Genomic DNA, 13,902 nt, shown 5'->3' with positions numbered 1-13,902 from the left:
GTAAGCGATATCAACCGTCACTGAGACTGTATTTTATCTGTATTTGCGGAAGAAATAACCTACTGAAGAAGTATTGGAAAATGTTTTGGCAAGGATTTCCCAAGGATTTCCCTTGTTAAACTTCTAGAAGAAGTGAACAATTAGACATAATCTATTGTGAACTTCTATAGCAGTGCTCTTCTGTGAGCATATACCGACATACTGCATGCAAGTGTGGTATGATAGTGAACACAGCACGTCATCGGGACCTATCTGGTACTCAAACTACACCTCACAGTGCCTGCGGCACCTCGCGGCAGTCTCACAACATCATTAAAGAGCCATCCCACCCCAGCCATCACTCGTTCAACCTCCTGCCGTCTGGAAGTAGATACAGGAAGATTGCAGCTAGGACTTCCAAGAAGAAAAACAACTTACCCAGGGCTGTGGTACAATTAAGCAATGCTGCTTTCACCCCGATCCCCTCCCACCCAGTGTGCAGTAACTGGGTGTCCTTTTTAAACATCTAATTTAGTTATTTTTGCTACATGTGCTCTTGTGCTGTGCAAAAGATGATTAGATCTATTACATGACATATGCAAATTTGACTTAACCCTGATCCAATTTACACATTGCAAAAATCTGCATTTGTTTCCAGTGAGAAATATATTCAAGCGGTTTAACTGAGTGGCGTTGTGTAGATGAAAATCCCCCCCCCCCATTTCTAACCATCAACTTTCCTGCTAACAGTTATTGGGACATTAAGTGCTGAAAAATAAACAATATTGTTAATGTTCTGTAAAGATGGGTCACAGTTCAAATCCTGTTCGGAATATTGAGTAAAATGATCACATAATTGTTTGTTGTTTTCTTGTAAAACTGTGCAAACTAGATAGTAGATGAAAAGCACATTTAGTTTCAATTGGAGATGTGATCTGATGACCTACTCTAAAAAGAAAAAGAAAAACCCATCACCTGCGCATGTGTGAAAAAAAAAAAAACCCACCCCAAGGAGACTTAAATTAATGGTTATTTTTTTAGTTTTTGTCGGATTCCTAAGCCAATAATTTGATAACCAGCGGACTGGTAGGCAGTGGTTCTGGTAGGAGACACAAAGGAGACTCTTTGTGTATCCTACCGGAACCGGAGATTATTGACTTTTGTTTTTGACTGCGCCAAAAACAAAAACAATGATGAATTCTAGTCTCCATGGGGTGACTAATCGATAGAAAAAAAGTAATTTTGGGGGTGAACTATCCCTTTAAGCCGATATTGTTTGTCATCTGACGAATAGTAAAATCCACAAGCTCACAACCTGTCGCGATGAGACGGGTCGGCTATTTTTGAAATGTTCGAATATTTTTTCCTACCTTGAAAAAATTGACTTCTGTTTGAAAGTGGTTAAGTGCCAGCATTGCGCATCCTCATCAGTGCCAGATGTTTGGTAATCATTGTATTTGTACGATAATTTTACCCTGTGAGCAATGTACGATCAACAATGCAAAATAATGCCCAAACGTATGATAATTGTGCCATTAAAAAAGAAAGTGCATGCATTTACTAAATTCCCTGGCAGCTGATTCAGGATCTACTTTGGCTTTTACACATTATATGGATTAAGATAAGGAAATCTGATCCTAGATTTGTACATAGAAGCAAAGTCGGTCTTTCTAGTCAATCGTTATTCTTAATGCATGACGTGCATGACCCCACACAGGAGCGAGCATGGCTGCAGTTCTCCATCAGAGTGTGTCAAGAAGATAGCGGGAGGATACATCCAAGTTTACAGTAAAGTACAGTACAGTAAGTGTTACGCAACTATACACTCGCTTTGACCAGTAATGACCGCAACGCACTTGTGTCAGAAACTGACTGCCACAGCCCATTAAACCTCTGATATACGGAGGTTGAAGTTGAAGTCACAGACACAGGTCCTGTTATGCACTGAGATACTTTTTGGATGATTTTGAAAAGAGATAGCATTACTTTGACAAGTACAAATATTGCTACAGCAAGCATATTGAATGCATAGACAGCATTACATCATAATTATATACTGATGACTTATACAACTGTTGTTTCCATGTTTGAGCAATTGATTTACATTTATCTGTAGACCAGATTTGTTTTATCTAAGTATAGTGTCCAGGAAGTTGCCTGCTTCCATGCAGCCTATGTGCTGTGTTTTTCTCAAGTAGGCATCTCGAACAAGGTTGTTGTTTACAATAAATATGCAGTTTTTGGAACAAATTACACTGCGATGTCTCTTCTTTTGGCTGTGTACGATAATCTTCTTTAAAATTTGAAGCCTCTGGTTCAATAGTTTAACATTTCTCATCTGGCAACAGTGTTCCTTCTTTCACATCCCTCCCTCGACTGCAACTCGTCTCCAGGTGTTCTCAAGCTTTTCCAGATCCCTATAGCCTCTTACCTGCTAAACCATTCACCCCTCGCTGCCTCCAAACTTCTTGACACTCTGTGCCCAAACCACAAATTCTCCATTCATTTTGTGCACACACACACACACACACACACACACACACACACACACACACACACACACACACACACACACACACACACACACACACACACACACACACACACACACACACACACACACACACACACACACACACACACACACACACACACACACACGCGTACGTTACTGTAGCTCAGTCGGTGGCAAGTGTCCCAGAAGCCTTCAGGCTAACTAATGGTGGGGTGAGTGTATGTGTGTGCGTGCGTGCGTGCGTGTGCATGCTTGCGTGCAGTCGTTCGTGTGTGTTCGTGTGAGAGGGTGTATGTGTGCAAAATGTACACAATGTGGTTGACTGTTACCAAGGAGGTCTCTGCTCAAGTATCCACACGCGCACACACACACACACACACACACACACACACAGACACCCTCAGTGGCTAGGGGCGGCTCTAGCCACTAGCATGTAGCCCGCAAACCAGTAAGCTAAATTAAATTCCGACATAGCAGCAGTGACTTCATTGGACGGACACTCACTCGCCTAATGGTGCACCTGCCTTGTTGTCAAATTATTTAAAAAAACCTTGCACTTGTGCTTACGCAGAACGTTGATTGAACCCAAACAAGCACTCTCAAGCTTAACTGTGGTGGGAATTCCTTACACGCCAACAGACAATAATAGTAATAAATCACGATTATGGATGACCGTCTGTCTATCACGATTATGAAATAACCAGCCCAGCCCCAGTTCTCACACCTGCATGCACGCACGCACACGCACATACTTGAACAATACCAGTGATGAATCCAGAGTGTTTCCAACCTAAAGGCATTTCCCTATCTCACCCCGTTGTGTGTGTGCGTGCGTGTGTGCGTGCGTGCGTGCGTGCGTGCGTGCGTGCGTGCGTGCGTGCGTACAGTATGTGTGACTGTGCACACATACGCAAAAAAACACTTTTTCTGCAAGCCTTGAATTTGAGAGTGGATTAGCATAAAAGAATGTCTAATTATCCTAATGTCATTGTTTGGCATTCCAGTGGTGAATTCAACAGATAATCTTAAATAGGCATATTTGGCACATTACTGGTTTACATTGCCACTGAGGCAGATGGGATTATAGGAACAGCATGATTGAGTGTGTTGCAGTTTTATTTTATTTATTTTTTCATATTCACACATATCACAACATATACGGTATTTCCCATAATTGCTTTCTACCGTTAGCCTGCTGACTACTATAGTCAAACACCACATAGAATGTGCATCACAGTAATGTGAACCCTGTACTGTAGGTGATTTTAACTACTCTGGATTTTGAGAGCACCTCAGACAGTTTTTAAGTTGCTTGATTCAGTATTTAGATATTTGATATTCATGTTATCAGACACACCCCCTTCCTATACAAACCCATTGCAACTTCAAACTTCATTTTAATCATGATAGATTCATCAATTGTTAAATACAATGGGTTTCTATCAAGGTGCTAGCATCCGGTTTCTGAATTGAGGCCATATAGGAAGTGACAGTGGGTGGTCGCTAGTTTCGCTATTTCCCCCATGATTTCCCCCCTGCTCTCTATTACTCTCTATTAAAGCGAATGGGTTTTTGGCCGGACTTTACACTTGATTTTATTACCTTAATAAACATTGTCATAAATACTTCATGCTTTCAATCGCTAGTTTTAAAGTCTTCTTTCAATTACCATGATAGCGTTTGATGACGATGATGCGTTTAGTAAATGATGGTCCCATTAATGTTTTTAATTAATGAGAAAGTAGGGTATGTTTCTAGGGCTCCTACTGGTTCTACCGATTGAAGACCCGCCCTCGCTGCGGTTGCAGCCAATAACAGTCGTTTCCGGTTTCTTTTCGGGACCGGAAGTTCAAAGATGCCGATGTCAATTCAATGTCAAAACGGTCTGTAAAAACCAATGGGGCTCCCTTTGTCCATTCATTTTACAGTCTATGGTTTGTATAGGAAGGGGGCGTGTCTGATCAAATGAATATCAAATATCTAAATACCAAATCAAGCAACTTAAAAGCTGTCTGGTGTGTTCACAAAAGCCTGAGGAGACGTTAAAATGACCCCAAACTTGTTTTAAAGTGAAACATTCCTTTAACCTGTGTTACGCTACCACAGGAGCAAAAATGTATTCTATTTGTAACCTAAAGTTAGCAGTAGAGAATTCCAATCCTCAATGCACTTTAACAAATGACCCTAGGGGACCTGTTTCGTGTTCTGATCCCTATGACCACACGTGCCATTGGACATTTTATCATATTCAACAGCATAATCTACTGTATATGGACTCTTTGAGGTTCGACATCAGCACACAGGATCTTGGAATATGTTAAATGTTTCAGCCTTTTTCGGAAATACATTGTCCCAGGGAAACTACACTTTGTATTCTGGGCCCAATGACATACTCTGAATGTTTCATAATATTTAAATAATAAAATCTATTAGCCATTAGCCTTATCTTATCTTATCTCATCTTCTCTGGTTTTCTGTTATGTTCCATCTCTTCTCTGCACAGTAAAATCCTCAGTGTTCATTTCACTTAGAAAGTGTAAAAATGAGGAAAATAAGCCCTTATGGTTACATTTTGGCACACTCTGTGTGGTCTATCTGGTCTTGGTTTGTTTAAAATTGTCAGGGAGACATCAGGTCTCTGCAGCATAGCGTCAGTGTGCTGCTTTGGAACAGATGAATGCAACTCATCCAAGACCTTTTACGTTGAAGAGCTCCATTAATTTCACTCCCCAAAAATGAGACACCTACATTTATCTACAAAATGATTTACGACACTAAATTAGCTTATATCACACTATGGCTCTTTTTATGACAATAGTTAACACAACCTGAGCCATTGATCGATAATGATAGTACTTTCACAATATAGATCAGCCAAAAGAGTAATTGAGTGATTCAGGTGATTTTAGAAGGAGATGGGTGTAGGAAAGAGGCTGTTTGTAGCAGAATGTAAAAGCAAATCAATCTTTCTCAAAACATTTAAAAAGGAAAAATTAATTAAATACCAAAGTTACACATTGCTGCCTTTCATGACATAAAAAAACTGTCTTTATGTAGGCTATTATGTATTTGTAAACATTATAAATCGCTGTTTAACTCCTGTTTAATCCAGCAACCCCACTATCTCAGAATGCACTAGTTTGAATTTGAGGGTAAACAACTGGCAACAGGAATCTACATCCACGACCAGAGTTTGGGCACCTGTTCTGTGCACTCTCTCTCCATGGTGCTGAATTTCCACTGGGAAAGAATCCATCTCAAATTATACACGTGTAACATTGCTTGATTCTCTCATCCCTTCAACTCTTCCCTTGGGGCCAGCATAGCTCTATACTCAGACAAACAAGGTAGGCTATTACTTTAACATTAAGTAGGACTACATCTGGGAAGTTCACAGCACCTTGTCCAGTGCTGGAGCACACACACAGACACAGACACACACACACACACACACACACACACACACACACACACACACACACACACACACACACACACACACACACACACACACACACACACACACACACACACACACACACACACCCCACTGGAGTCAGGAAAAGTGAAACTGGATCCACTGAATTAATCCCACACGCACGTGCCCGTTATATTGCAATAATAGGCTACAATGAATCAACAGGCATATGTGAGCATGCTTGAATTTTTGCATACATTTTTAGTGATTGTTATTATGGTATAACGTTGGTTCCCAAAGTGGGGTCCGGGGACCCGGCCAGGGGACAGGGTCCTGGGTGGGGGGGGGGGGGGGGGGGCGGTACCAGGGGGTCCCCAGCAAAATGTGCTAATGTAGTGCCACAATCATTTTAACCACTTTAACCTTCTTATCTTATACTTTGGCCATTAAAAAATAGCAGATCTACAAGCTCATAGCGCATCACTTAGTGCCACGATATGAGCTTGTAGATCTGCTATTTTTGAAAAATCCCTGGCACAAAATATTTTTGAGATGGGGGGAGGTCCGCAGCCAAATATATATCATTTTGGGGGTCCTTGACATGAAAAAGTTTGAGAACCACTAATAGGATAGGCCTGTGTGTATTAACCCCTACCTCACTGTTGCGCGTGAACTCCCTCTGCACCACGCTGATTACAGGCACCTGGAGCGCCTGCGAGATGAACTCCAGCTTCACCAGCTCGTCGCGGTTCCGTGGGAAGGCGAGCATGGCGGAGACCCCCTGCACCACCACGGTGTGACACACGCTCTCCAAGAAGGACAGCGGGTCCTCGGACTCCTCGTCGGCGCCGCCGCCCGGCGTCGAGGAGGAGGAAGAGGAAGACGAAGAGGAGAGGAAGGGGAAGGAGGCGGGCAGCTCGCCCAGCCCGGACCCCACGGCCATGACGAGCTCCAGGGACAGGTTGTAGGGCAGCACGTTGCCGGCCCGGTTCAGAGCCTCGGCGGCCAGGAGCACCGAGTCCCGCGGCGCGAACACGCGGCTCTCCCTCGAGGCGTTCTCCTTCTCCTCGCGCTGCCGCGCCAGGTTCTTGCTCCTGCTCCCCGCGCCCCGCTGGCCGTTGTTACCCGAGCCTCTGGTCCTGAGGCTCCCCATGCCGCCTCCGACACTTGTTGTCTCCCCGCTCCTCTCCTCCAACAACTCCCTCGTCTCCCCGCTCCTCTCCGTCTCCAATAACTCCCGCAGGTCACGCGTCACCCTTGAAGATCCAGATCCACCACCGCCGCCAGCTGTTGCCGTTTCGCCCCGATCCCCGTCGTCGTACGATCCGCCGGCGGAGGAGGAGGAGGAGGGGAGCAGCCGGGGCTGGACGTGCAGAGCCCCGACTCGGACCGTGTGGCCGATGCGTCTCAGCACCTGGCAGGGCTGCGGGTGGGACAGGGCGCCCGGCAGCAGCAGCAGCAGCAGCACCACCAGGGCGCACAGCAGCAACAGCGGTGATGGAGCCCCCCGCCGCCGCCGCCTCGGACCCATGGCTCCTATTATTAGGCTGCCGGTCGTCATGATCAGCGCTCCCCGGGAACCGGTGTCCTCCTCCCCCGGTGACAACAACAACAACATCCACCGCGTGCGTGCGCCCGCCGTCGCTCAGACCGGTCTCCGGCTCCGCTCGCGGCAAAACTTGTGCGTTATCCCCCGCCGACAACAACAGGCTGCGCGAGACTCATGGGCACAAGCCGCGCACATGCAAAAGAGAATGAATCCAAAGTCGTGCCGACGTCGTTTTTCATCTCAAAGGATTTTCATCAGCAAAACCTGTTTGAACATATAGTATACGGATTAAGATTCCCACAAAAAAAAACTCTGGAAAAACAAGCATAAAATAAAATAGTGCTTTTAAAAAAACACATTCCAGATACTGAAATCCATTGCCCACAAATGAAAAAAAAAATCTTTTTTTCCCTCCTCCAATATCCAATTTCACTGATGGGGAAAAGAAAAATATTCCACAATATACCATCCAGAGTGCAGCAGGCGCACGGTAACTGTTTGGTTTCCTCAGTTTAAAACATGAAGCAGGAGGCTTTTTTTTCCTTCTTTCCTCCACAGACAGACAGCTGGTTCAGCTCCCTCCTCCTCACCCTGATGACACTGTCTTGTTCTGCTCAGACCCTCCAGCACGAGACCGCGGTCCGCGCCCCCCCGTCATCACCACCACCACACTGCACTGTCATAGAGGATCGATAAGTAATAGGCTAATAAAATAACTTAACCACTTAAACCCCATATGGGTAACGCGGAGTCCCTCAGGGACAAGCTCACAAGTGTTAGCAGATCAACAAGCTCACAACGCCACCCGCTGCGGCATTGTGAGCTTGTCGATCTGCTCTTTTCAGCGAAAGCTTTCCCCACAATACCGATGGGGTTTAAGTGGTTAAAGAAGTTAACCTGTTAGCACCACACAGACAAAAAACAAACCTAAAATAACGTTTTTTTGCACCATATGTATTATTATGCACACATAGCCTATGCCACTACGTGGACCTTCTGTACCAATGTGTTACCACTTTTGCACCTTATGCTAAACCTCATGTTACTGTATCTGCTGGTCCTGTAGGCCTAAAAATGTATATCTTGATTTTTGTATTATGTTCTGTTTGACAAGCTTAGGCCTATTTAATATTTCCTTTTTTCCCCCTCCCTGCCTGCCTCCTTTTTCTTCTTCTGCCTTTCTGGAAAACAACAAAATTGATGGAGCTTATGCAAAAACGAATTTCACCCAATTATTTCACACCTGTAAACAAGTGATGTGACAATAACCATGATTCTCATTCTGATTCTTAAAATAAATGCAGTGCCACATTGACAGAAAACTTAAAAGAAAAGTGCAGCCTATATAATTACACAATACAAATGACAGATTATACAGATAAATAGCCTATCAGAGGAGGAAGAGACAGGGAAAAGAAAAATATACCCTGGTACAAAAACATCTGTGAGTGACAAATCCGATTCACCTGTTTGTCAGTGAAATTCACACAGTACAACAGCTTTGAGACACCAGCACATTGCCTCGCAATGCGTTACATCATCTAACACTGTCTAAGCCATAGGCTTTTGTACCAAAAGAAACCAAAGGTTATTGTGTGTAGGGTAATAGGCCTAGAGGGCGGTGCACTGTGTTTTATGGAAATATAAAGCATACAGTATAGGGCAAATCTGTAACTGTTCATAGCTAAACCAAGTTACTGCCCGTACTGTAGTTCTCCCTGCTTGGCTGAGGGATTAAAAAACAAGATCTGTGTGTGTGTGTGTGTGTGTGTGTGTGTGTGTGTGTGTGTGTGTGTGTGTGTGTGTGTGTGTGTGCATGTGCGTCATGCGAGCAAGAGTGAGAGATACAGTACATTATAACATCTGGTACTGTAGCCTGTTGTAAGTAATTATATATAAGCTTTATTTTAGACATTAGGCCCATAATACACAATAAAAAGCAGCATACTGCATAACGAAAAAGATTAAAATAAATAAAAAGTATAATTTATGTATATACAGCATGTATATTTAAAATTTTCCCCTATATTTCAGGGTCTAGTTTTGGTGAGATAAATCTATTATGAAGAAGATACGAATAATTAAACATTCCTCACGGTAATGGTCTTTATTTAACAACTCCTCATAGCAGCCAATTAGCTGTTAAACAGCAGCTGACAGATGGAATGTAGTGTGACTAATGCAATTCCTGTTGCTGCGGCAACCAACAGGTCAAAGGTTACTGCTGACCCAATCATCGGGCTCGGCGACACAGATTAATGATTCACTAATGGTCTGATCTAGATTAATGATGGAGTAATAGTCTGGCTTAATAATGAGAGACACGCCCACTAAAATACAGAAAGATCAATGACCCCTGATTGATCCGATACAGTATGACATCAGAGGATTGGATTGGCAGAGGCTGAGGGAGGAGAGAAGAGGCCGAGCAGATGTAGAGGAGTGGGGAGGCAGAGGAGAAAAGCAGAGCGTTGGGGAGAGGACAGTGGTGGGAAAAGTACTCAAATGTTTTACTTAAGTGAGAGTATCAATACTACAATGCAGAAGTACTCTGTTAGTAAGTAAAAGTCTGGAATTCAAAATTTACTTGAGTAAAAGTACACAAGTATTGGTATTAAAATGTACTTAAAGTATCACAAGTAAAAGTACTGAAATGTTTGAAAATAGCAGATCTAAAAATAGCAAAATAGCAGATCGGCTATTTTCTAATATCCCATGTATAAAATAGGGCTAAAGTGGTTCATGTATGTTTGATAATGTAATCATTTATATCTGCAAAGTAACTAAAGTTTTCAAATAATTGTAGTGGAGTAGAGAAGTACAATATTTGCCTCTGAGATGTAGTGGAGTAGAAGTAAAAGTGTAGACAATTGGAAATACTCCAGTAAAGTAAAAGTACCTCAAAATTGTACGTAAGTACAGTACTTGAGTAAATGCACTTAGTTACTTTACACCACTGGGAGAGGAGCCAGGAGCGGGTGAGAGAAAAACTAAAAGATAAGAAAGGAGACAAGCAAATAAGGAAAGGAAATACAATGTAGAAAAGGGGTGGAGAGAGGAGAAGAGAGGAGAGGAGAGGAGAAGAGATGTCCAGAGGGGAGGGAGGGAAACCAATGGTTGGGAGGCAGGGTACACTGTAAAATCTCAGTGTTCATTCATAACGTACATTAAGAGCAGATACAAACAAATTACATCATGTGAATCTCAGGATCCACATGGGAACAGTGAGCCTGATCAGAGCCTCTTCTTAAAAAATAAGTAAAATATTTCAAAAAGTATAAAACATATATGTGGAAAACAAATATTGGAAGTACTTATGTGACCTACTGGCAGTGTGAACACTCAGATGTTACACTCAGACCACCCCTCATCTCGAGGGTTGGACTCCTGCAGTTCCACACACACCGTAAAAACAAAAGAAAGATAAGACGTCAGTTAAAGAAGAAAATAAGATGTTGGAATACAAAACCACAGTACGAGAAAATAACAGGCAGGAAGGGGATAGAGAGGGATGGAAAGTGAGATAAGAGACTGCATCTTTCAAACAGCCACTGTCATCGCTGTTGCTGGGCCAAAAAGCAATTCCATACAGTGTGTGTGTGTGTGTGTGTGTGTGTGTGTGTGTGTGTGTGTGTGTTGTAAATGCATTGTAATAGTGCCAAATTATCCCTGCTACAGTAAGTGAAAAAGAGGGTCTTTGAGGAATGACTTTTTCATGTGTATAACGCCACAACATCGGGGGGGTAATTGAACTCTTAGTTAAATTAACACTCTGTATAGGAGGACTCCACCAGAATGACATTATCAATTATTTCCGCCAGGTCAAAAGCAAAAAGGGGGGGGGGGGGGGGATTTTTCCTCCAGGTGTTTTCATTTTTAATGGAAGTCAATAGATAATGGACCGGGCTGAAACATTGCCCAAATATAGAGTCATGCTGTAGATACGTCAACGTTGAGTGATGTAATAGACTGACCACACTTCGTGGCGGAGATAGGCACTCTACACAGTGCATGAACCTCTAGTTATAAAAATAAGGTTTCATATATCATCATTGCCTCTATCCATCTGACAACCTAGCGGCAACGTCCCTGATGTCTTCATGCCCTCATTATCTCCTTGGTTTGTTGTTCCTTTAATCAATCTACCGGTAATTTCCTATTTCTCTCTTTGTTGTCCACCCACTTGTATGCATCCAAGTCCTGCGGCTGTCCTGTGCCTCCCTGTCTATCTGCTTGACCGGTTTTATTTGTTTGTTTGGCTGCACACATCCACCCCTTGTTTGTCTCCGTGGGTGGTTGTCTGCACCCCTGTCCCATTTGTTTCTCCTATAGTTTTGTCTGCCCTCCTTCTTTCTCATCTGCTAATCTTTCTATCGACCTCTATCTGATTTGAGGTTTGCCAAATCGTCTGCATGGCTGTATCCATGTTTATCTGTCTGTCTGTCTCTCTCTGCCTGCCTGTCACTCAACTGTTACAGCTGACTACCTAGTTGTCCATACATCCTGCTGTTTGCTGGTTTGTTAGTCTCCCTTTCCATTTTCTGCTATGCACTGTAGAAGCCTGGATATTAATTTAACTCCAAGAGTGCACAATTGTAAATTTGTATACATTCTCTCTATACAAATCAATAAATGAACACTGAGGACCTTGCTGTGTCTGTCTGTCCCTCAGTGTGACTGACTGTGTACTTCTATTCTATTGTGTGTCCCTTTGCCTGTCTCTTCGTCTCTCTGTCAGTGAAGCTGTAGACTTAACTGACCCTTTGACCTTCCATCTAGGATCCTCCATGGTTCAATTCCCCCTCCAGTGACACACAGGACTCGGGAGCAGATAAAACCTGAAGGCATAAACCAAGGTTAAAGGCAGTTATCAGACAGACAACTGGTGGTGACGCACGCCTACAGAGACGCGCACACACGCGCACGCACACACACACACGTCACAAACTGAACTCCAATTTCCCTACTAGGTTGGGAGGTATGCATTCCTATGCATTAGATTAGATGAACTCTATAGATGAAGTTTTTATCTGGTTATGCTTGCTTCTTATGACATGGATTTGAGGATGGACTTTTTAGGATTTATTTATTTAGATTGATAGAGTATTTTTCTGCAATAATATTCTTATTCTTTTATGAATTTTGCACAGACACACTCACACAGACCACGGTAAAAAAAAATATATTCCATTGTGTTTATGATACTGGCTATTTGTTGGTAACCACTTGATAAATGTGAAGTGAGATTGTTATATTTTTCAATTTTTTACTAACACAAATCAAAGCATGTTTTTAAATAACCAAATCTACATTTTCCAAAATTAACTACTCTGCTGCATTGATGCGGCAAGATTGTGCAGTTAGAGAATCAACATGGTTCCCAATTTCCCACACTTTTTGAGAGCATTCCAGAGGTTGTCTCACAGCATGTTTCACTATTTCCAATGCTCCCACTGGTTACATTGTGAAAAGTCATCAGTGCAAGCTAGTGTCACCACATGCAAAACTGTTGGTGTGAGCAAGTCACTGTGGAACATATTCAACATGTCCAGCAGGGATGGAAATTGGCCCCCAAACCCAGTTGGTGTGGTAGAATTCATGGCTGAGGAGACGGGAGTTTATCCAGGATTTGATTTGTTTAAAAATCAAACCCATAACTACTTAAAAAAAAAAAAAAAAAAAAGATCTTTACTTAACCCTGTACTTCTTCATACTACAAATAGCAATAATAGCCGATCTACAAGCTCAAGATGCAATGTGATCTTGTAGATCTGCTATTTTGTTTTAATATTTATGACACATTTTGAAAATGTGCACAAAATAGGGATACCAGGGCTAAAAAATATCAATCCTATCAAACTATATTTCCCCAAATGAAATATATGTACTGTATTTAATTCAGTCTTAGCAGAACCAGGGATGAAACATATTCCCACCGGAGATAAAAATTAATGACCAGAGGGGTAATATCAGAAGCAGGGGCATGGATTTCCCCTCATACTCCCCAGCAAATCAAACCCTGAGGTTATACAAAGGAACCAAACCACAGAGCGGAAAACAGCTAGTGAACTATGCCGTATTCACAACATGGTTGCATTTCAACAAGGCCGAGGCCTACAAAGTAGCACCGGCCATGTTCTCGTCAAACTCCCTCTTCACACTAGCAAAAAGGAAAAAAGAAAATAATCGAAGTGCTCACGCTATTGAACTACTTTCCAGGTGAATGCAAGGTACTCACAATGTCAAATTCACAAAGGCTTACTTTAGGCATATAATATTCACACTGTCGGGAAATCCCAGCAGGACTACAGTACCTTTCCGTTCGCCAGGACAGTTTGCCCACGGCGGTATGTGGAATCATGGATGTTTTGATAGAACAGATAACCAATGACGAATGCCTCCTCACAAGCTGATTGCCTTCTAACTCTAACACACACTCTG

General features: G+C 42.8%; 1 protein-coding gene across 1 annotated transcript in view; it reads right to left on the bottom strand.

The window, feature by feature from the left end:
- Positions 1-7,443, bottom strand: part of grin3a (glutamate receptor, ionotropic, N-methyl-D-aspartate 3A) — a gene marked incomplete at its 5' end in the record, with an annotated part of 81,385 nt that extends 73,942 nt beyond the window's left edge. Inside the window, one exon of the mRNA XM_080420223.1 lies at positions 6,568-7,443. Coding sequence (XP_080276349.1) covers positions 6,568-7,443 — 876 coding nt within the window. The remainder of the gene's footprint in view (positions 1-6,567) is intronic.
- Between the last annotated feature and the right edge of the window lie 6,459 nt (positions 7,444-13,902).

This window comes from Gymnoscopelus braueri (genome assembly GCF_963280865.1).
Source record: "Gymnoscopelus braueri genome assembly, chromosome: 22".
In the NCBI taxonomy this organism is placed as follows: Eukaryota; Metazoa; Chordata; class Actinopteri; order Myctophiformes; family Myctophidae; genus Gymnoscopelus; species Gymnoscopelus braueri.
The sequence above is the reverse complement of the archived record's forward strand: the minus strand, read 5'-3'. Positions and strand labels throughout refer to the sequence as shown.